This window comes from Agelaius phoeniceus, chromosome 5, assembly GCF_051311805.1.
Source record: "Agelaius phoeniceus isolate bAgePho1 chromosome 5, bAgePho1.hap1, whole genome shotgun sequence".
Classification (NCBI taxonomy): domain Eukaryota; kingdom Metazoa; phylum Chordata; class Aves; order Passeriformes; family Icteridae; genus Agelaius; species Agelaius phoeniceus.
In genome coordinates this window covers 16,567,023-16,592,401 of record NC_135269.1, presented here as the reverse complement: position 1 = coordinate 16,592,401, position 25,379 = coordinate 16,567,023, and the positions used below count along the sequence as shown (strand labels likewise).

At 38.6% G+C, this 25,379-nt stretch overlaps 1 protein-coding gene across 2 annotated transcripts in view; it reads left to right on the top strand.

Annotated features, from left to right (window-relative positions):
- The window catches only part of SCUBE1 (signal peptide, CUB domain and EGF like domain containing 1), a 194,158-nt gene that overhangs the window by 78,741 nt on the left and 90,038 nt on the right, over positions 1–25,379 (top strand). For both annotated transcript variants that reach the window (XM_077178403.1, XM_054631631.2), the window contains exon 5: positions 20,445–20,570. In XM_077178403.1, the coding sequence (XP_077034518.1) occupies positions 20,445–20,570 (126 nt within the window). The remainder of the gene's footprint in view (positions 1–20,444; positions 20,571–25,379) is intronic.

The window sequence follows — 25,379 nt, the reverse complement described above, 5'->3', positions numbered from 1 at the left end:
GCCAAGGGTTTACCCAAGCAATGGAGTATTTCACAATGGGATACAGATATCTTATTAGAGCAGTAGGGCAGTCATAGCTGGGATCACCTAATGGCATAAGAAGCATGTAGATTGTCATAAGACTGGATTTTTTTCAGACTGACTTGATAGACATGGAAAACCAAAATGTTGGAAGGTAAATCTGAACCAAGCACAATTGTTCTGTGTTTGACAAGATGCACAGAGGGAAACACTGGTTGTAGTGAGCAGGGGAATAAAGGATGATAAAATCATTATCTCCAGTGTGGAGAAAAGAGGGATGGTAATAATTGTTCTTCAAGTGATTCTATCTCAATATCTCCTCCACACAGGAAAATTGGTGAATTTCGTTACTTAATTTTTTTTGTAATAAAATAAGGTGAAAAAAATACAGTTGACAAATGTCATCAACATGAGCTTATCAGTAATATTGCATATTACTGATATGCATATATCAGTATATAACAAATGGCTGAGAATTTTATCATAAAAATCCTCATAACTAATTTTCTAATGTTTAAAAAAGACATTTCACCAAGCATAACATGGTTCATAGCTGCTGTGCTGATAAATAGGTATCACTGAGAAAGCAAGATACAGCAATGCAAGACCCAGCATAACTTTCAAGCTTTAAACAAATGATCTTTAAAGTAGCCTTCCAGTCTATGTTATTCAATTATTTTATAACACCAAGAGTTTCTGTAATTGGTGTTCTGATGACATGATGATAAGTATGCAGGTACACAGGTGTGTAAAGTGGTTGGGCTGTGTTGGAAGTGTGTTCTCTGAATCTAGATTGCAGTTGTAACCCTAGGAGAACCTCAAAATGAATGTATATAATGAAGTCAAAAGAATGTCCTGTGCTTCTTAGTCCATATTTATCTCTTTTCAGAGAAGTTCAGCATTGAGCTGGCGGGAGAAAAAGGTCCAAACTTTTAAAAAATTGTTTGGAGACACCTAGCTTTTGTAAGTGCTTCTAAAGTTTTCCCTGAATGAACATGGAAAAAATATCTCTGGTTGCATGACACCAAAACTGTTCTCCAAGGACCTTGAAGATCAAATCTCTGGCTCAGGAGTTAATTTTTTTACAAACTTTTACAGCAGAGTCACCTCACACAATGTTCAGTTCATAGTTCAGAAGGGGATATAAGGGGAGAAGGGAGGATTTCTGAGTATGCATTCCCCTTCTATACCTTTTCAGGCTAGGGTGCTATGTAAAGTTCCATTTTATTTTATTTACAAAGCAAATTCCAAAATAGCATACAAATTATTTTAAAACTCTCCCCAACTGACTTTTCTATTTGAAGACTGCATGGCCTACACCTTAGATGCTGCATCTCAGACAGCCATTCCTGTCACCTTTAAATCCAGAGACAGTGACTCATTTATAACCCTTTTCTAGCCTTTCCATTCTTCGCAGAAAAAATGGGATGTTACAAGAATGTCATACTGTGACATTGCCACAGACAAATGAAATTTCTTATATTTCAGTGGAATTCCCTCTTGTCCCATCACAGGGCATCACCAAGTCTGGCTCCATCTTCTGGCTCCACCTTCTTTACTTCCCCTTTACTATCAGATGTACACATTGGTGAGATCCCCCTGAACTTTCTGTTCTTGAGGCTAAATGATCCCAGCTCCGTTAGCTTCTCCTTAGAGGTCAAATGCTCCAGCCCCTAAATCATATTTGTATCTCTTCACTGGATTCTGCGTTGAGCACTAGGTGCATAAACAAAACAATAAACTGAAATTTCCAAGATTTTTGCTTCAATATACTATCTCCAGGCTAAAAGAAACACTGCCATATCCTGAAAGCAAATTTGCTTCGGCTTGGACAAGCCAATGTTTGGAAAGAGTTGTCCCCCACCCCCAGAAATTTTCCCTAATAACTAGCCAAAAGGCCATTTGGACTTTCAGGTCTAGATCTGACTGTGTACAAAATTATAGCATGTTTTCTGCTTGCTACCATTTTGTGAACATAATCCAGTAATATTCCAGTATTTCAAGTTAAGCCTGTATAGTAGACCTATTTCCATGGCCTTTTTTTCTCTACACTTTAATTTTGTTCTTCTTTTCATTTCTAGTGGGAAGATATTTTTAAATGGTTGCAAGAAAAAATGGTGTCATTTTTAGACCAAAATTATTCCTTACCTAGTTATAAGTGATAGGTAGTGAAGGAAGATGATCTTTGTTGCTTTCAGTGGCCTAATTGTAATCCAGTGTCATCACTGTATCAGTATCACGCCTTGAATCTTGCAGTAGCAGAAAGGAAAATTTACTCCAGTAGCTACAGTTCAGTTTTCACTCACAAGGTAAAGGCTGTTTGATTAGTCCAGTTTTCATTCCATGTCTACATGCTCTAGAAGCCATATCTTCATGATTTGTATTACCACCATGGCTAGTACTCAGGTGTGAATTCTTACTCACATACTCCCCAAATATTTCTTTTCATAAATAATGTGTAATTCCAGCTTAAAATTTGCTATTTCAGCAAAAATGTTTTTGCCATCAAATTATCTGAGTGAAATTCACTGAAAGCTTGCCTAGAAGGGGAATGCAACATTCATGGGTATTTACTTTAAAATACAGATGTACATTGGGCATTAACAGCATTTTTAGAAATATCTATTGCATTGTTGCTCAGGTCTTCAAACCTATGGAATTTTATTGCTGAGAGCCAACATCGGTGTAGACCATATTGGTGATGATTTGTGGTAAGAACTGCAACATGTAATAGTAGGGTTTAGCCCTGGAAAATACCAGCAAATTACACAACTATCTCATCTTCTAAACCACACAGCAGTTATATGGTAAATACTCAGGGATCTGATTGAGCTTAATTATCAGGTGAGCTGCAAAGACATGTAATTATTGTGAAGCCCTACCTATGATACCCAATGATGGAGTTACCACATAAGTCAAATACACTTCAGAGCTCTGTACTCACTCTGTCAGTGTAAAGCATTACCATTAGTTTTTGTCATGGTTTTTCTCCTAGGATTCCTTTATTTGTTGAGTTTTCAGCTCATGTTTCCCATTGCACCCTTCTTGCAGCTGCCCAGAGGAAGGGCTCACCCCACCTCTCACATGGGAGAGTCCTGAGGGAAGGGTCAGAAACCTTCCATGCCATCCATCTTCTCTGTCCTCTACTTCCTTCAGCATGCAGGTAGTTCTAATCATTTTGTTTTCTTGAGAATCATGTTCTCCTGGACTGCAGTCCCTGTGGACAGCAGCCAGCTGAGCCTGCAAACCTGACACCTTCAGTACTACACTTCCAGCTTTACCAGGCAGCTCATGAAGAAAATCTACCTGTTCTAATAAAGTGCAGTGCTAGAAGCTGAAAAAAGGTCTACATACCTCCAAAAAGAAAGGCAACAGCTTGAGGAGATAATTGATACCTACATTTCTTGGTACTTGCATAGACTGATGTGAACACTTAAAGTGAAGCACAACCATGGTATAAATTGTCACCAGTGGTCTTGGTGGCAGGGAAGACTAAGAAGAGTAGGATGAAAATATTTGAAGTCTGGGAGGAAGCATTGGTAGATGCTCCAGATGTAGCTGTTGCACTTTTTGAATGAAATAGATGTCAGCTTTTCTGCTGTATTTTGTAATTTGTGTCTCTGCATGTGAAATCTTTTGCTAAGGAGATTTTTTCTTCAGTGTTGTGCACTGCACAGGACAAGAACATCACAGTTTAACTGAAGTGAAGCAGAGTAGCCTGGATGCTGGACAGTTGTTTTGTTTGTTTTGGGTTTGTTTGTTTGTTTGTTTTAGATCCACAACAACTATACTCCTTTGAAACAAGTAATGTTTTCTATGGTCATCCTGTACTAGGCTGTTGTCTTAGTCAGACATTTGAACAGGGATTCACATGCACTTTTTACAATCTATTAGTCATGGAAATGTTCAGTCATATTTTCTCAAAATTATGTCCAAGCCTTTTAATGCATCTTTATAGTATTAAAAGTGTGCTAGATGACATGGAACTGTTGGAGCAGGTCCAGAGGGAGGCCACAAAAATGATCAGAGGTACAGCACACCTCTCCTGTGACGACAGAGTGGGAGATTTAAGGTTGTTCAGCCTGGAGAAGAGAAGGCTCTGGAGAGACCTTATTGCAGTGTTTCAGTACTTTTAAGGGGTGGTCATAAGAAAGACAAAGATCTTAGCAGGGCCTGTTCCAATAGGACAAGAGGTAATGGTCATGAACTAATAGATTCAGACTTGATATGAGGAAGAATTTTTGTGTGTGAGATATAAAACTAACATGATAGAAGACTGTTCTCCAGCACACTGAACATATTCAATCATCTTTCAAAATACATTCACCTGACATCATGTTGGCAAAGTTGTAGCTCACCAAAAAACTCTCTTTAAAAGGCTTAGGGAATTGAGCACTGGAACAATGTCTCTGCATTTAATGTCGTGTTTCCAAGAGAGATTCTGACTTCTAGAGGAGTTTATTTCTCCCCCTTAACCATGCAAGGAGAAAAGAGAGACTACATTTCTTCTATGGACAGAAACTATTTGAGATGGATGGTAAAAACACAGATTTCCCACTTTCACATCCCTTAGTTTCTTTGGAGTTACTACTGTAATCTAAGTAGTCTCAAATTTGGGTTTACTGTTTGTTCATGTTAAATGCATTTGGTTTGGAAATTTCTGGGAAGGAGTATTTTTGCTGTGAGAAATAGCAATTAAAACCACTGACTTAACTGGCCTTGCTATGAAAACAATGCTGTTTAATTTTCTTCAAACTTCTCTATTATCTTTGGAATCAGAGAATCACAGAATGGCTCAGGCTGGAAGGGCCCACAGTGGTTCATACGGTCCAAGCCTCACTTCAAGCAGGGCCATCCCAGAGCACATGGCACAGGATTGTGTCCAGAGGGGTCTGGAATATCCCCAGTGAGGAGACTCCACACCCTCTCTGGACAATCTGTTCGGTGCTCAGTCACTGCCCAGGGAAGAAGTTCTGCCTCATGTCCAGGTGGAACCTCCTGGGATCAGTTCCTGTCTGTTAAAAAACTTCTGAAGATATTGAAAGCAGTCATAATTACAGAATAATTTTGTTTGGAAGAGACCATCAAGACCATCAAGTCCAACCTATGGTTGATCCCCACCTTAATCAATCAGCCCAGAGCACTGCATGCCACATCCAATCATTCCTTGGACACCTGCAGGGATGAGGATGCCTCACCTCCTGGGCAGCCCCTTCCAAAGCCTGACATCCCCTTCAGTGAAGACATTCTTCCTGATGTCCAGCCTGAACTTGCCTTGACACAGCTTGGGGCCATTTCCTCTTGTCCTGTGCCTCCTCCTGGATTGCAGGAGGTCTGTTCTGCTCCCTATAATACTGATTCTTTTTGCCACTGCATGGTATAGTGATGCATATTAATTTATCCTGTCTCCTAGAAAATGAAGTTTATCACTTGAAACCTTGTCTGAGAGTATAAGAAATTACTTAACTTCTTCACTTTTAAACTCTGAAAAATTCTTACAGAGCCAAAGAAGTCAGAATTTAACAAAATAGAATACTTTTCATTGGTAACAAATCTGTCCACTACTTGTTTGTCTTGACAAGGTATCTATGCAAAAGTGGTCATTAAAAAGTAAGCTTTCACAATTTGTTCTTAATTAGCTATGTCAGGCTATCACAATCCCTGTTGTATAATTTTCAGTGGCACTAACAAGGGTGCTTTATACAGAGTGACAATAAATTCATCTATTGTACATTCACAATGAACCAGTAGCTGCAGTAATCATTCAACAAGTGGCTTGCACCATCTTAGAAGGAGGAACCTTTATAATTTTCTGTTCAAACAGCCAATTTCATTCACAAGCCCTTTCATATGCCTTTCTCAGGGACTTCTTCTAGGATAACTTGTCATCCACAAAATAATTTTCTGGTTTCCTTTTTGTTCTGACATTAGTGGCTTAGTTCAACCAAGTTTTCTTTTCTGTTCAAATGGAGACCCCTTTCTAGCTAGTCCTCCATTAAGGAAATTAAGTGGTGGTTCTCTGCTGAGTAAAAAGATTGCCATTGATTATTGTGTTGTAGTGTCCCTTTTGGATCTGAAGGCTCTTGCAACATCAGAAATTCCATGCAAAGAGCAATGACTTCTAAATTATCAATCTAAGCTTGCTGAACATTTCATCAAAAACCCCTCTTTGGTAGGAATGTGTGTGCAAATGTCATCTTAGAAAAACACATTAGTGCAAAGCCTCTTACAAAGTAATACGTATTTATGAGATTATGTGGGTTTAAATAACATTGCTCTTACATTCCTTACTATTTCCAAATTGCCATCAGTAGAACTCACATGCAAGAGAGAAGACCTGGAAGACAAGAGTCAGGGTCAAAAGTAACAACAACTGTCCCAGTACTTATGAAATCTGGCAATTGCCATAGTGGAGCGAGAAAGTAGAGTGGCTGCCAGTAGGGTTTCATAACAGAAGGAGAATCTCTCTCTCTTTGCTCATGCCATGAAGTTGGAGATGGAAGTTCAGTGACATGTTGTAAGTCATGTGGAATGGTTTCATAGTGCTGGGAAGTTCACTGTCGTTAGTCTGGGGTGGGACATACTCTTGTTAGCAGATGTGCCAGACCTATAAACCTGCATGAGCAATTTGTGAAGGCGAGGTCATAAAAGCTGTTTCACAGAAGAATTTCAGTCAGAGGGGAAGAAGAAAGGTTTCCTGTAACATCTCTGAAAGGCTTAGGGAGTGCTGTCCCAGTTGTCTCTGGCATCCCCCACTTGACCAGTCTTCATCACTTTTGGAAGAACAAAGAGGGAGCACTTCCAGTCTGGTAAACACACATCCTCAAATAGCATTGTGTTCTCTTCTTTGGCTGGCCAAGTGATGTAGGTGGAGCTTGTTCTGCATATGTTGTGTTTAATTCAGATTGTGGTACCCTGTAATTTTCTAGGATGTGGATTACCATCAAACTGGATTCATAAATTTGAAGTCAGACCCAAGTATGTGTTCTTTGCCTCTTTCATTGTTTCAATGAGTGTAGAAAAAAGCCCACGAGTGATGCCCAAACCCAACAATGTGACATGTACTAAAATGGCAGACAGACTACACCCTGTGGGAACTTCCCAGATCTACAAATAATTCCAGGTTATGGTAATAACACAGCCAGTTAGAAACATACTTTTAAACCCACAAAGAACTCCACTTCATAAGGACTCAAGAATGCTGATCTCAGTATCTTACCTTACCTGGAGCCTGAAACTCCTGTTTGTATCACAGGTTGTTTGCCCAGTACTTTGCTTCTAAACATACAGAGTTTCCAGTGTTATGCTTTGCTGAATATTGATAATGATGGCCTTTATGCCAATGGCAGAGAAGAATGCTTATGTTTTTTCAGTCTGATGTCATCCCACAAGCAGCCTGGGCACACAAAGCTGTGGTGAGAATGTAGTAGATGAAGTCAAGCCTTCCCATTAGAAACTGCATTAGAGATCTTGGAATGCATACATATTGTCAAGCCAAGAATTTTAGTGACATGTAAGCAATTGTCATGCCCTGTCATTGAGGAATATGGGAAAACTCATTGGCACACCTTTTCCTGGTGAGCTTGAAGGCTCTGGACAGTGAATGCTTCTGTCTGCTAGCCTTTCCACTTACTACTCCATTATCCTACTCTTTCAGTATTTTCTTCTGGGTTTTTTCCTGTTTTTCTAGGTGCAAGGAATGTAGCTTACTGGTCTATTCAGCACACTACCTTCCCTATTCCATATTCACTCTAGATCACTTCCAGCACTTCATCAAAAATAGCTTTGCTTTCCTTCCCTTGATGGGGCTTGCCTTTCCTTCTCCAGCATGGACTGTTACCCTGTCTGCTGACTGCTTATATGCTGAGTGCCAGCATTATTCCTCATGTTCCCTGCAGGCCTCTGACTCAGGGACAATGACTGACTGTCCCTTCATGCCTGTCCAGCCTCCATCAGCTCCTTATTTTGCCTCTCAGACCCAGCTCTCAATTGCTTTCTCCATCTGAGAAATGCTCACACACTTACAGCTTTTATTTTTCTCTCAGCCAAGGATCTGGCAAGTTTCTTAGCAAAGATGTGTTACAAAAAGCCTACTCTGTTACCTCCAAGGTGATGAAAGAGCAGCTGTAAGACATATTTGCTAGCTTTTGTTTTGCAGATTGTAGCCAAAAAAGGTGTCATTAAATCTTTTCAGTGCCATCTTTGAGAACATTTAAAAAATTATTTTGTGGTCTAAGTGTAGGGCAAATACACCCCAAGAAGTGGAAATTGTGATCATGTACAGGTAAATGAATCCTTGCAGAGGCCATAAAAATCTGAAGTTTTAATCAGATTATAGTATTATGTAGTTGGCTTTATTTTTGTAACAGTCCAGCCAGAGGCCACTATGGATATGAGGGTTCATCTTCAGGCTTTTCTGCAAATATTCCTGACTGGAAATCCTAGATGGAAAGATCTTTCTCTTTTGAGAAGCACCATTAGTATTTAGAATAGGTTAGCATAAGGAAGTTTTATTTTTTTTCTTTTTTTTTAACATCATTCCTTCTGCTTCTGCCTTAAAAATGTACAATTGTACAGGATCAAATGGAGGAAATTCTGTCTGAGGATTCAGGGGATGGAAAAAAGAAATTATTTAGGTAATGCCTGATTGTTGTGAAGAATTTTTTTTAATTACTGGTGAAGGAGAATAATTTGTAAGTACTGGCATATCTTTTAAAATATCTCATCTTAGTAGCTTTCTTCTCTCTTCAGAATAAAAATTAGAGGAGATTTTCTCAAAGATCTGTGTAAGAACAGTATCACACTGAAGTGACCCTTGTGCATTGCATGAGTTCTGAGGTAACCTACAAGCAATTAATACTAAGTGTCCTTTCAGTCACAGAGTTCAGCAGAGTTAGGAAACTCTTGCTTAATAAGACACATGTACATTTTTAATACTTACTTCATAAATTAGGCATATAAACTTCCAGTGGCCTTGAAATGATCTCAGAGGGGTTCAAGAGGCTTTTAGCAATTCATCAAAACAATTGGTTTGTTTTGCTGACAGCCATGCAGGAGTGTTGATCTGAGGGACTGGTAAACTGGGAATTACCGTTCAGTTTTCAGCCTATTAAGGCCAACTAGGAAATTACAAAAAGTAGACATTTTCTTTCCAAGTCTCAGGCAAGTCAGAAGGGAAGGGAATCATAACATTTCCTTTCAGGAATTTGTCTTTTATTCCTTCGGCTTATGAGATAAAGAGTAATGTTTGGATCTGAGAAACAGATTTCACTAATTGTTGTTTTCTGGAGAATTTGGTGAATAACCCCTCAGATAAGCTGGGTTAGACCATCAGCTGCTGTATTAAAGTCTTTCCACAGGGTTTTCTAAACAATTCCTAAATATGTTGAAATCTAGAAAGAATGTGGAAGCTTTTTTTCCATTAAAGAGAACCCAGTCAATGTTAGCATTTAAACTGAAGTGAATAGCAGAACACTTTAAAACATTGCAGAAGCTCTAAATGGAAGGGAAAATAGTTGGTTCCTGCCATCTCCATATGTTGTTCCTCTTTACTGGGTCACAATTCCTCTAGGATTTCCACAGTGGCACATGGAAAGCTGAAGGAGCTATCCAAAATGAGCAAGCATTATCTGTCTTTAGAGGTATCGGGAGAAGCAGCGAGAAATCAAAGGACAGTGTAAGATCATGTGTGTAGGAAAAGATTCAAACATCTTGAATTCCCTTTCCTACCCAGCACAAACTTTCCATTGTTAATGTGGCCATATACTTAATTACTTGTCTTTTATAGACCACTGAAATTCAGCTCAAAAGCTTGAAATTGCATGATCTTAGTAATTTCATGTTGGTGCTTTAAATCTGATCCATTTTCTGCTATGTATCTTTGCTATCATTAACCCTACTAGCCCTTTCGTCTAACTCTGTGGGACATGCACATTCCTCATCTCCAACTCACATCACTCCTTTCTTGCTTTCCTCCACACTTTTCTCTTACATGACAAGGAGAAGGAAGCAGGAGGTTTTCCATACCCACCTTCAGCCTCTCACCCTAGTATAGGTACAGGAAGAAAGGTCCAAAATATACAAACAAGCCAGTGCACCGTATACATTGACCTTTACTTTATGTAGAAAGCACCAAGCAGCACATTCAGGGCTCCTCTTTGAACATCACCATTGGAGTCATGACAAAAGTGTAATGGCTCAGAAGGGCTTCCTAATTATTTGCTATATGACTCTTAAAAGTTCCTGCAGTCAAATCCTCCTTCGGAAAGGTTCCATTATTTATGAACTGACTTTGTGTAGGAAGTGTATCTACAATTTTGCTTTGGTCGTTGAGGTTTTAAACTGTACAGTGTTTTCCAACTGTTTGGTAACACATCCAATGTTGAAATCCTGTTTCCCCCATTTGTACAGAATTGGAATAGCTTCCTGTTATTATGTGACTTTAAAAGCCCAAGTTTCCCACTATAGACAACTTTAACCTGCTGGCTTGAAATTTATATTGATTCTGTCACTAGTCTAGCTCTTTCTGTGGAGTCTTTTAGGTGAATGGGCAGGGTTCTGTAAATTTAATTGCAGCAGATGTTTCTCTGGGTTTTCTCTCTCTCATTTCACTCTGGATTTTAGTTGTTTTTCCTTGGAAAGGTACATGAAAGGGAAATCCTTGTATAATCAAATGTTTGTTTTACCATCTAAAGCTTGCAAAGGGTCCTTAGCCTGGGCTGATTTCTTCTTGAAGAGCTGTAATTATTCATGGAAAGGAAAAAAAAGCCTTTGTTACTAATAGGCTTCTTGGTGCTTCTTGTAACAGTCTTTATTATTCCTTTCTACATAATTTTCTATTGATGAGGTGAATAAAGGCTTCCTCTGCTGTTGAGAAAGAAAAGGTAATTGTTCTTTTTTCACATTTACCAATGCTTGTTGCGTTCCTTATGTGTTTAAAGGACAAGGATGCAGAAAATGATGTTATTGATGGCATCACCATGGCAACAGTTCTTTGGAATAACACATTCTGGCATTGTTATTCTGCACACACAAAAAAAAAGGGGACTTTCTTTTAAGCACAAACAGATTGTGCCCCTTTTAAAGGCACCCATGAACTTTGCTTTTCTGAAGATTTACAGACTGGTTTGGGGCAGAAAGGATTCTGACATCATTTACCTCTCTGTGTACATCACATTATGGTGTTAAAAAAAAAAAACACTTTGAAAAAGCCAATGGTTTAAAGAGACACAGTATGGGAAGGATACATAAACATTTCTTTGATCAGAAAGACAAAAAAAAAAGTTGAAAGAATTTTGAAATTTATGAGCTCTAGGACCAGACTCACTAAATAATCAATCAAGAGACAGAGGAGACAGAGGAGTCAAACACTCTGAGCTTATTAAAGTAGTTATTTAGTTATGACAGTACTCCAGATAACATTGCTTTTTACCTCAGACACTACACACATCTTAACACATTTTGATAGGAAATTGAATTGCTTCCTCACAAGGCAGTTTGCAAACATACATCTTGTCTTTCATATTTCATCTTCCATTGTCCTTAGGTATGTAAAATCCTGCTATATTAGCATTTAGAAGCCATGGCATTTTCTAAGGCACGGTACAATTTTATTCTTTTTGACTCCACTGCAGTTCTAAAATGGATTACTTTATTTCTCAGAGACTCATCAGTGAAATATATCTGTGTTTTTGTAAGAAAAAGGAGAAGGGACTGTATTGAACTTGGGAATGTTCAAAATCCATTCTGGTCTCTGTGGTGCTTTTTCTGGCACCCAAGTGCACACCTTCCTGTTTGACTTCTCCAAGGAACAAACTATCTCCTGCATGCCAAGGCTGCGTGGAAGTGGGCTGTACAAACCCTGGGACTTGAGCACTTTGCACCTAAAATGAACTTGTGTTGTGTGCAAATGTACCACTTTTTGCACACATATAGCTAGCCACTGTCTTATTTTTGAGAGAAATTGTAGTTTACTCTCTGGCTCCAAATACACTGTTAATATTTTGGTTCTAAGTTACATGTAACTTTTCTGGAAGTCACCACAGCTGGTAGAAATCAGCTGTTTGGTTGTTGGACAATAACTGACCACTGTATTTTTCTGCTCACAAAATCTTGATGAAAATATGAAGCTCTGGGAACTATAGCACAGCTACCTATGGAGGTTGCTTCACATTCATCTTTCCAAAGCTGAAGTGACTCCCTAAAATTGAACAGGAAGCTGGAAACTCTATTGCTTTAGCCTTTATCTTTGACAAGTGTAACCACCTTAGTGAGCATGGAGGAACTCCTTAGCCCCACAGATTTTTTTATTTGGTAAGAAACAAAGTGACAGAATGAGCTTTAGATCTTGGTCGTGTTTAGCCCTACTACAAAAATTATGCTCTGTATTTACCTGGAGGAAAGTGAGCAGCCTTCTTTCCTTGCAGAACATATTTTTGAGTTTAAATAGGTTATTTATGCATTAGTACATATAGAATCACAAATAATTATGAATATTCATTGTATATAAAGATTGCTGCATATATATAATGATACATACACCTATTACAGTACATAATATATATAGATCCATATACTATAATGCCCTCTATCATTTTGCTAATTACATTATTTTGTAAGAAGTTGTGAAATTGTCCTGGGAAGAGTTTGGGATGCAAAGGAGTTCCTGCAAAGGAATGTGTTGTTGAAATATTTACTCTTATTCATCTATCTGAACGTATTCTATGTGATTGAAAAAGTGCCCTAGAAATATTTATCTTCAAGATCTTTTATTAGAAATATTTCTAGAATATTTCTATCTCATGTCTGTCTCATGTTACTTGTGCATATTGCAGAAGAAGGAAGAAATTACAATATTTTAGTTGGGGTTTTTTAGTCCTATCCTCCCACTGTTTGCCTTATCTTTATGCAAATGATACTGCTGTGATTTAATTTTTGCTTAGAACCTGTTGAAAACCTTCTTATGAAACAGTAATGAGAAGCCATATTTTCAACTGATTTTTTAAATTTCTGTTTGTGAAAGTGTCTGCTCTCTGAACTCCCTGAACTCTCTGAGATTATTTTAAGTCTTTTTATTGGAGACCTCCAAACTTTGCTACATCTTTGTGAGAAGTTTCACTTGGTAGAGGTAATGAATGTTTGATTAAATACTGCATTTTCCTGTGACCAGGAAGGAAAAAACATTTTCTTGCCATTGTCTGATCTTCTGCTGTATAATTTTCCTCTGTTATATTCAGGTCCAAAGAGAGAGACTCTAGAAAAGAGTGAGACAAGTTTTCCTAGCTCTAGTATACTGAGAGCCCAAAGACCTCATATTATATTTTTTTAAAAACTCTGCCAGTTTCTTATTCTTGTGCCAACTCTGGATTTCTTTGTGTTTCCTCAATTCTGCTGTTGTGAGTGTCTGAGATCCCAGAGTGGGCTGAGGTGATTGTTCCACTGCCCCTGCCCAGCTGAAGGTGCTCAAGCTTGTGGTGATGCTGTCCTTCACTGGCTCTGTACCACAGCCCTGGTGCTCAGGATAGCAAAACTTGCTCCCACCAAGGCACCAAGAAATAGAAGAGAGGTGGTGAAGACTTAGATGCAGAAAGTGCATTTCTCTCCTCTGCCTCCTGCATGGCCTGGTCTCCCCTCAGAGTCACCCCCATCTGCCCAGGGACATCATGTGGCTGTGACTCCCTGAAAACCTCCCTTTTCTTTTGCTTTGCTGTACTATTTAAGGAATTGCTATTTAAAGATGAAGCAAAGTTAAAAGCAGGTTGTAGTGCTGACTGTGTTTTTCTTGTCCTTACCTTTTTCTTCCCTTGCCATTTATTTCCCTTTAACATCAGGTGCCAAGTCTACACTAGCAGAGACTTACAGTTGATTGTGCCAGAGCAGCATTGGCACACAGGTTCTGGGCTATCTTGCAGATTTTTAAATTTTTTTTTTTAGATAATCCATATCTGTGTGTGAGAAGGTAACAGAGACTATTGGAAACAGTTTCAGCAAGCCTCAGCTTCTCTTGGTAGCTCTGCAATGTGGAAAGCAGATTGAGATTGCAGACGTTCCTTCATGTGTTCACCAAAAAGCCATCATACAGCCACAAGTTGGTCACAACCAGCATGGGATGGATTTCAGCCAGTCTTCTTTATTCTCTTCTTGGTCCTATGGGAATTGATGACATTTTCTGGCAATTTTGGAATCTGTTTCCTTTCTGCACTTCCATGGTTCCTTTCTTAAACTTGGTCCATTCATTCTCATCATTCTCCTGAAACCACAGCACCTTTGCAGAACTGCAAATCTGTGGTCTTACTGCTGAAAGAATGAAGTTATACTTCTGATACATTCCCATTTCTAAATTTCAAGACAAAAACCCTCTCCATGTGGTTTCCTGGCTGCCATTCAGAGCAGGAACATCTTGTCAGAGATCAGACTACAAGTCTGCCTTCTGAAGATGCTGGCCCTAAGCACATTTCAGATCCAAACTGAAAAGACATGTAATTGCTAAACAAACTTCAATTTGTTTATTTTATAATATACCAGCAGCTGTTTTCTTGTACTGTGTCCAAGATATTTCTCCAGACAACCTACTTAATAGTGTAGAATTCTGTTTCCTTGGGTCAGTTTGCCTGCTTTATTTGTTTTCTTTCCAACCTCTGTTGGGGTGAGTTGTAGTCACTGAAACAACTATTTTTTCCTAAAATTTTAGGCAGAACCAAGTAACTTATTTCAAGAATGAGGATGGGAAGAAAATGTTGTGTGCATTCACTTAACAGTATGAAAAACATTAGGTGTTCATATAGATGATTACATTTCCAGTGTGCCCAGTGTGGGGTTTCTCACTTAGCTCTGAAGGTCTGTTCCTAGATGGATGCTTTGTACCTGTGGTGTTGTGATCAGCTGAGGAAGGACACCTGCCTCAGCCAATTAGTTTCACCCTCCATTTTCTTGCTGAAGAGAGCAAATCTTGGTGGGGGTTTTGATCCTCAAGAAAGGACATTCTGTTTTGAGATGAAAACATCTTACTTCTCTCACTGGGGAGCAGAGGTCACCCAGACATTCCTCACAACCTAGGATCAGGTTCTTATTAGGGAGCCAAAAGTGTCTGGAAGATCTGATACAACTGTGCAGCATAAAGGTCAGATCCAGTCTGTTGGAAAACAGTCCTTTGGCTTTAATGGTCCTAAGATCTGACCATATGTATTTGTTGACTCTAATTGGGTTGTTTAGCCAAATGCTGATTTTCATCACCCTTGAGACGCACATGAGATCCTGGAGTTAGAAGGAAAAGGCAGGGACACTCCTAGGTGTAGATGAGGAGCTGCTTTCCACAAGCCAGACAAAAGGTTGTCTGTTTCTATATGATAAAAACATACATGCATAATGTACCTTATGGCTTAGAACAGCCATCTCACATTTTCGCCAACATCATGTTCCTGCCTCCATCAGAAACTTGCTGTCTTTTGGTTGACTTCCATTCCTCACAGAGTAAGAACTCTGTGAGAGTTGTCTTTGTCAGTTTTCTAAACTGCCTGGTCATTGACCAGTGTGTTTTATTGTAGCACTGTAGTTTCTTACACAATTTTTAAAAAGAGAACAAAAAAGAAATTCCTATGATGTTAATAGTTTACAGAACAAGTAAAATGAGAATTGGGTTGTTTAGCTTGTTTCCTCTTGTGTTCTTTCCTCTCTCTGCTACTGAAGATGTATCTTGTATCTTATATATGGTGAAGTTTAATAAGATCTCACTGTGTACCTTGTGTTAAAAATAACTTACCAACAAGAAAGGATAATGTGATTATGTAGTTTTCAAGATTGTGTGTAAATTACGCAAATGCTGCTGGGCATGTCAGTGTGTATGTATGGGTTAAGTTCAAGATATCTTCTAACTTCTTAGCACATTCAAGTGCATATAGTCTGAAAATATTCTGAAAGTTATTGATGCAATATGAAGTGGTCTTTTTCAGATGTTTGGAATCAGCATGCTTCAGCATGTATAAAAACAGCAGCAATATAAATACAAAGTAAGTGAAATCATGGCAACACAGAGGATAATCTAGGCATATATGATGAGCCACATGGTAAAATAATTGCTAAATGCTAAAAGTCTTAATTAAGATGAGGACAGACAGTGTTAATGAGACATAAAGGTTGATCCATGCTTTAGTTGTCACAGTCAGCCTGATTCAAGCACTTTCAGGGCCATTGAGCTGAAAACATTTTTAGAGCATAATACAATGGAGAGGCCATTATATCAGACTGAACATTTTGCAGAACAGCACTATTAAGAGATTTGTGATAACTAGATGGCAGACTGGATTAACGTAGTACACTCACATCCAAATCTCTCCTAGGCCAGGAACAAAAATGAGTGTGGATTGTGGGTATCCATAACAGCAGTCGTTACTCTCCCATGAACAATCTTTTGTAACTTAGAGTCAGGAAAAAATCCAGGAAGGCAATAGAATAGAGTTTCTCAAGTCATATCTAAAATGCTGAGAGAGGATTTAGTTTAATTAGATCAGTGTTTTCCTTTCTTAACTGACATTTCCCTTCCTGTTTATATTTTCCATTGGATTTTGTTTTGCTGTCTGTAAGGTGAATTTGCTGAGAATGTGTCTGTGTTTTCGAAGTTTATTTGACTGTCTGCCAGCACTGCTGAAGAGACATGCACCCATTCTTATGCTGGCTTTAGAGATTACCTTGAGTAGCAGCATTTGGGATTAAGACACTGCTTTTATGAACAGTTAATGTGTAAAACCTAGAACATTTCAACACTGGACATTTTAGTGTCATGCTGATAAAGTAAGGATTTGTGTGTGTGTGTGCTTCCCTCTTATCAACTCTCTTATCAACACTTAATCTTTCCCTTCATTTGGGAACTGTGGTTTTTCACTTAACCCATAGTGCCATCAGTTCTAGAAGCTGGGACACACAGAGTACTGCAAAAATCAAGACAAGCTGGGAGCAGCTCCTTGTGTTCCAAACCAGAGTGAGGCAGATGTGCACACAATGGAGAGAGAGGCTGGTAACAAGTTTTGTAAATAGTTTTGTGAATACCTTCTGGTTAGGGCTTGGATGGAAGATCCATTGTCTGATACTTTGCCCAGGCCGTGCAACACACTGAGGTAAAACTGCTGTGGGCATAATTCTGTACTGATGGGTGTTCTCCCTCTCTGTACTGTTTCTGCACTGCATTAGTCAGTTCAAGGAAGGGGCACCATGAGAAGCACAGGGCACCTCTGCTGAGTTGGGACTGATGGTGATAAAGAGAAAAACTTCAAACAGATAAATGAACAGCAGAATCCCATGCAATTTTCCCATAATAATGTGTGTGTGGGGGGGGGGGGGGTTTAATTTGAATGAGTAGTTTTCCACCCCTTTCTGCAAATAACTAAAGTTTGGCCACGATTGTGAGGGTGGAACGCACTGCCCACGTCCTCCTTGGGTCACCTGTTGTCCTGGGGCTGAGCAGCAAGGCAAGCACTGAGAGGCTTAAATCCCCCTTTAACCTTAGGGAAAGTTTTCCCATGCTGTTATTCCCACTCTGCATCCCTTATGGAAAAAGCATGTGTGCATTAGGTGGCTGCTAAACATTAACTAAAATATTGCAAAGCTTTCTTTCTCAGGGGGCACGAGCAAGGAAATATGATAGTTCAAACATCTCACTGCTCCTGTGGCAGCAGTGTGAACTCAGCCAGAGCAGTTCTTCACTACCAGCAGTGCACCTTCTTATAGGAAAATACTGGAGGTGCTTTATGTGTTTCTAGTCTGTTTTAAAGTTTGGACTAAATTCTACTCGAGAATACTGAACAAAATCATTTTAGGAGTATTTTTCTCTCCTATTTATATGCATTTGTGTAGAATGTAAGATTAGTACTAGAAAGATACTTAGCATACTTTTGTATTTTTAGTGTGACTTATGTGACATATCATTAAAGATTCTATATTGCCTCAAGTCAATTAGCAAAAAAGGAAACTTTTTCAATGGTGATTCATAAATTATTTGTGTATGTAGATTAATACAGAAGACATCTGGACAAATACTGTATCTGCTGAAAAATTAGAATTTTGAATGATTAAAATTATTTGCAAATAGATACAGTTTTGGGTTAGACTGCATTTTTAGCAAGGTAAAATATTAATTTGCTGCATTCTTATTTCACTAATCTTTTCAGGCTAAAAAGATTTTGTTTAGGAAACTACTTGTAATTTAATTTTTAGGGATTTTGAAAAATACTGAAATGAGAATTTTTGTTGTGCATGAGCTCCTGCTTATGACTGAAAAATAATGGTCTTTCATTTCACCATTATATTTTCTAAAGGAATGATTTTCAGACTCAGGAGATTTCTATGGTGTTCTCCAGCTAAACATGCAACTGAAATAATTTTTAGACAACTCTGATTAATACAACAGATGGAATAATTAATACAGCAACTAAAATATTGTGGTCTTACACACAACTATCAGGATCACTTTTGTTTCTAATGATTTTGATCTTCAATTTCTTCCAATACTTTCAGCAGTGCACAGTATCTGTCTTCCCATAAAGGCAGAGATTTGGTATCTGCAAGTAAACACTGAAAAATAACTTGCTTGATTACACTTGTGGGCCATTAAATATCTGCTTTCATCTCTATAATTCCTCTCTTCTCAGAGCCTGGGCAGTGGGACTCAATCAGCCATGTGTTATCTTTCCCAGATCCCTTTCGGAGCATAGCGCAGTGCGCAGGAATGCAGTTTGTCAAACACATTGTGTCTGAAATCCTTTGTTGGGAGAAGTGGAGAGAAAGAGATTATAAAATGCCTCAAACCCTTCAATAAGGCCATTCCCAGGTTTCTTGTATCTGTTCAGCCCAACAAAGCGTTCATACCTCGCTTTGATGTGGAGGGTGGTATATTATAGCATGTAGTGTGTATTGTATCTCAGGGCAGCATCTGTTGTCCAGGCTGCAGTTTACAAAGAATAACTTACTTGGTTGTAGTAACTTACTATTTTTTGGCAAGTTTTTAGGCTCAAGGACAACACAGAGGGGAATTTAGAAGAAATAAATACATCTGTTGTCTATAATATTGGTTTTCATAGGTGGCGAGATTTAAGACCCTGGTGTGTTTTGTAGGAGAGGTGAACAAAAATACCCAATCAGACTGGTGATGTGTGTTTTTCATTACTCTGCTAATACAAACCTCTCAGAGGTAAAGCTGAACAGTGTGAATAACTTCTTGAAGCTGTTAACTTCTGTCCCCCTGAGGCAATCTCTGACTGACTTTTTGTAGCATTTCCTCCTCAAAATTCTAGGCACAAAAAAACATTTACTTGCAATACACTGGCATTATAGGTTTAAGTTGAACATTTTGCACTGGAGTAGTTTTGAAAAATTAGGCTAGAATAGGTGGGAGCAGACACATTGCAAAATGCCAAATGAGTTGCAGAGTCCACACTGATGTTGCTTACAGCAGTGTAGCAAGCTGAGTTAAAATGGGAATTCTCTGCCAGTGTATTCTGAGAGAATTCGTCTCTCCTTTACAGGTCAGATATCCAAGGGGAAGTCTGGGAAGGCTTTGTAATGCAAATCTAGCTAGCCTTCGTTCACACAAGGAATGTTAGATGCTGACCCATAAGAAGTGAGTTCAAGATTTCTGTGAATATGTGGGATTTGAATTAGCACGGTAATGAAAGGCTCTAAGAGTATAAGGTGCATTCAGTATCTAAATCACTGACATGGTTTAGAAAGCTAAATTTGTCTCTGTGATGATTAAAAGAAAGCTGGTTGATACTATTCTGTGGCATAAACATTAGCAGGAATCCACCCATGGCACTTGGATGCTTGTTGAACAGCTGGTGTGTTTTGTTTAATAGAGTCAAAGACAAAAGTAGTAGTAGGTTTGTTGGAGATGTGCTGTGTTTATGGTGGATGACAGAGAATTGAGATGTAAAACAAATAGCAAAGAAATGGATCCAAACAAAAATGCTTGGTTATAATATTTGGCAGATTTTGTGTGTTAGAAAATATAAGGCACATTAGCAGGCATATAAAAATGCACCAGACAGTAACAGCCATTGAATTTATACAAGGAAAAAAATAACAGTAAGATCACTTATTCAGCTCTGTGGGACAGACAACTTCCTGGAGTATCCTTTAAATCCCTGATATTTTCATGAAAGATTAGACTATAGATACAGAATAGAGAAATCCCAAGTTTCTACATGAAACAGAGACACACAGTAGTGCTCATATTTGCCCCAGAGCATGTTTGTCTTTTATTACACAGTTTTGTTGACTATATATCTCCTTTCAGCTCTGTTCTTTTGTCTTGTGGAACATGGTCCAGATGAAAAATAAAAGTTACAGATAAAATTATTGGAGGACTGGATATGCATAATTATTTTGCAATTTTATTTTAATACTAATATTTTCTATTTTTCTTTCCTTTTCCACAGAGGGTATGAACTGTATGAATAAAGATCATGGGTGTGCACACATCTGCCGGGAGACACCCAAAGGTGGGGTTGCCTGTGAATGTAGACCTGGCTTTGAACTTGCGAAAAACCAGAAGGACTGCAAATGTAGGTAGATGAAGATTAAATTTCAAATGCCCCAAAATGTCTTGTTTTCTTCATTGTTGTTGTGTTCCACAAGAAGTTATATTTGTTTTGGCCGAAGGTGATTGATAATTTTGGTAATGAGGGTTTTTTTTGCTGTAGAAGATGCATTTGGAGATGGATTAGAGGGATTGAATAATAGAATGTTGACAGTGGCTCAGTTATCAAAATCATAACTTTTCTACTTTCCTATAAATGCAGAAAAGTGAAGGATCAGTTTAATCCAGGCTTTCCTAGTAAAGCAATACAAATAAAGCATAATAGGTTCTGGCTTGCAATATTTTGAAGGTCCACAAAGGTGGATGCATCAATTAATTTAATGATAAATCCAATAGAGCTATCAAATTAAGAGTGTCAGTTCCAATATTTTTAAAAGACAGAAATGATTGCTCTAGTCTTGATTCCACTCTCACAGTCTAGAATTATTACTTGGAAAACATGCAGCTGCATCAAATATACTGTTCTTCAGAGAAAAGCCCAGAGCGTTATATTCCTGAAGCTGGGATGCTAAGGATGCAGATACTCATTAACCCACAGAATTAGAAATTGTTCTGTACAGGTTCAAATAATTGACCTCAGCATTGTCATCTAAAAGCTTCAGAACTGAGTCTTTCTGATGGCTTCAGTGAGTCTTAGATCTGAGTCCAATAGCTTGCATTCCTACTTGGTAGCTTTGAGAGAGACAAAAGAAGTGTAGTAAAACAACATAAAATGTTTGCTGCTTTGCACAGGGCCAGTATTTTCGAGATAGTCTTTCTTACACTTTAGTTTTTTTCTTGCTGAGATCTCCACTATGTAAACACACATAGATGATATTAGTTCCCAAGTACAAAGTGAAAAGAATCACTTTTGAATGTCATAAAGAAGTGCCACAGAGTATTTACAGCCTGATTTCTGCTCCATAGTAAGAGGCTACGCAGGGCCAAAGGCAAAAGCACAGAGAAAAATGCCTTTATGGTAGTTTTCATTCTCAGTGTTTATTAGAAGTGAATATTGCGTGCTGTTAATTGGAGTGCAATGTCAGCTACATTGGTGAAGTGTGGGAGGATGTTTACTAATGTTGTTATTATTTGTTTCCTCAAATTCTCATATTCTTTGGGATTTTCAGTAATAGATGGTGGCAGGAGGATTAGAGCCTTTTCTGGAACATTATTTCTAAATGCCTCAGAGTTTAGAATAAAAACTTTAATTTATTCAATGTCCTCTGGTGTTCAAATTGTAGTTGTAAGTATAATGAACTTTTGGTGACAGATTTCTAAGTAGGGACACTGAGTTTTCCAAGGCTGCAGAGCTTACTTTGAAGCACATCAACCTCTAAACCCACAGCACATTCTGCAAGTATGTGATCCAGAGTTCTTACTTGAAATAATTACTTCTAGTCCTTCCAAATGCACAGAAGTACAAAGGTATAGCCAGATAGCCTGGGACAGTAATTGTGAGATTACAGTGGGCTATTTATAGAAGCCTAATTCTGAAACTAAATCTCAACTTTTAAAAAAAACTTTTTCACAGCTAACCATTTCAGAGCAGCTATGTTGAAGAGCTAGACAATTCCCACTTGCCAGCCTGAGCTGGGTCTGTAGCCCTGTATAACAGGGACAGGTAGGGTCTAAGACATCCTTGTAAAAGCCCATATCCTTGTCAGTTATGCTGTTTTATCATGGTCCTCCAGGAGTCCAGGCCTTTCAGGGTTTGTCAGAGCCTGCTGCTCTGGTTCTTTTATGTGAACAAGTGACAGAGAGTGTACTTCTCAGTACACCTAGTACCTCTCTCGGAGAACTTTTTATCAGCCAGTTTGCAATTCAATCAGACCACTGGGAGAGGTTTTCAAATATATTGGCCCAAGGCCTTTAGTAACAATTCAAGTCTTCCTCAAGGAAGATGTTAAAATAAGTTAGAAAGCAGAAACACTTGGAGGAAGGCTCTATGCTTTTTATGTATCACAATTGTCATTACATGCTAGTTACATAAGCGCATCCCATCTTATCATTTACCTTCACATGGCAGTCACTCTTGCTTCATGCAGTGTCCATTATGGTCAGTGTTCATTAAACAGGCTTGTGTTCAGTAGCTTCCTCTCCGTAATTTAGTGTCATGCCTTTCCTACTGCACAGTACTTAAACCCTATTGTGAATACAAAATTTTTCATTCCCTCATGGATTTTCCCATGATACTCATTACTGTAATATCAAAGTGCTTTGTAGACATTTGTAATGTATTTTCAAAATACTCTTCTCAAGTTAAAAAGTACTACTTTGCCCATCTTACAAAAGAGAAATTATTATAAAGATATTAATATCAAACTCATTTGGTAGTGATAGGTGATTACCAAGAGCCACACAGAAGCTGGCTAACCATTTACAGCACATTAATATGATCCAAGCCAAACTCCTGATGGTTCCTGATGGCTGTAGTTGCAAATGTCATAGAGAAAGGACTATAAAATCAGTAACCTGTAATAGAAGAGATTCAAGTGACTTGCCAAGCTCTAAGTAGGGATTCCTCAGTGAAGGCAGAAATAGGTTAGAGTTTTTAGGGCTCTTTTCACTGTCTGATCAAGACCATTCTTTCTTGACAGTCCATTTCTGGTTTGCTACTCACTCTGCAGCAGATGAGCGAAGATTCCCAGCTGTTTCCACAGCCCTGACTTTCCCCAGCTTCACTAGGCACTAAATGAGACAGGAGCATTTTCTGCATTTGTCATTGAGGAGAGTTATGACACAATAGATTTATTTAGAAGTCTGGTATTTTGCAGCTTTTGAGTGCTCAAGATTGCAGCCTTAATGGTTTCTTAGTGTAAATTTTAAGTATGCAATTTCTAGTTGCCCAACATATTAAGAAAACACTGAAGTGTTGAGGCTGAAAGGGACCTCAAGAAGCCATCTAGAAATACACAAAGCAGAATCATACAGATCCATACATGATCCCTCAGATGAACTTCATCCTTTAGCTCCAAAGCATCAATAAATTTCAGCTTTGTGGAGTTTACTGCTACTTCTGTACTTTAATGGCCTCTGGTGTACACAACCCCAGAAGATTTTGCTTTGTCAGTAATTTTCATAGATACTTGCTGTCAGCAGAAAGAAGATACTTCAGAACAGTCGATTTGGCTCCAGATTATGTTGAAAAAACATAGGAATTTACCTCTTCTTTCTGTGTCTGTATCCATGACAGATAATAAGATCCTGCTCCTGAGCACAATTGCATTAGATGGTTTTGATAAACTGAAGATTTTTTCCCCAAATATGAAAAAACCAAGACATTTTATGTTCCTCTCTTTCTTAGCTGGAAGCTTAAAAATAAGAGGAAATCTAAAGCAGATTCACATACCTGCAAGTTGCAACCTGAAAGAGTTATAAACAAGTAAAAGCCGAATCTTTTGGTGAAAAATGCTGGGTAACCCTACCTACAGCTGCTTCTGTCTGCCTCCTTGGATAATAATGATTTAAGTGAGCAGGAAAGCTAGTGCAAAGTGATTCTAATAATCCTGCCTAGTACTTTTACAATAAAATGCCAACCTCCCTATGCCAAGTGGCAGCTTTTCAGCTCCTGCAGATGCTGTCCTCATGCAACTGTTTGCTATCAGTACAAAGATCCCCAGAATGTCAAAAATGTAAAGCCATACTAGAATAAATCATGTAAGCAATTTTGCATGCACAGCTTTATCACATAGAGGTGCCCATATATTTATGCGAATTATGTATTTAATGGCCAGTTTAGTTAAGAAACAGTGCAGTTTTCAAGTTATTGGGGATGACAATATGCTCATTTGAGAAGTCCATCCTACAAAAACATCTGTCTGTGGCATCTGAGCCATGGTATATATTTCAGTCCATATTTGGACAGGATCAGAGCACTGTTGTCTTGGGCTATTTGTTAAGTTACCAAGTAATAAATGCTAGATTAAATAATTTGCCGTATGTTTTCAAGTACTTCTTGTCATGGTCATGTAAGATGGATTCTGTGAAATTTCAGAGAAGCACCGAAAGCAGGATTTAGGCTGTAGAGTGAAGCTGAATTCTGGTACCTTCTGTCTTCTGGGGAGTTTAGCATGGAATATCACTGTCAATACTTAGTAGCATATGTACATTAAAATCCTTCTTGTTCTTTGAGATGCCATTTCTCTTTCAGACAGTTATTTCTCATTTTTCATTATCAAAATGTAATTTCTACACTAGTCCATATATTTCTCTGTCTGTAAGCACTGGCCCACATGCCAAGCTGTGTCTCAGGACTGTTTGGCTTAGCCCAGTCAAACTGAATAATGCTGCTGGTTCCAGTGTGGGCAGGTGGACAGGTAGAGCCATTCTGCTGCCTGCCAGGGCCTGAAGGGTGTCTGGCCAGCCCAGGACCCTGAGCATTGTAGTCAGTGAAAATAAGTAATCTGGTTTGCAGGCACTTTGAAGCCCCAGTGTCAGCCCCAAAGCTCTTTATCCATGTGGAAGAGTGTTGGGAGAACAGACTGGTGGTTTGGCTGCCAGCACTGGACCTGTCCCACAGAGGGTGTGTGTCATTTGTGTCATTTGTAGGGCTTCTCTGCTGTTGTACAGGGCATTCCTCCCACTAAGGGAAAGAGCCCAGAATTCTGACTGCACTTAGGACACATACAAATGCTGAAGCACTGTCAAAAGATGGTGTTACTCTGGTTTTAAATCTGCCATATGGGGATAAGTATGTCTGAGTTCTAAAAGATACGTGAATATTCTCCTTTGGTTAAAAAAAAAAAACCAAAAACAACAAAAGAAACAACAACAAAAAAAAAAAGCCAAAAAA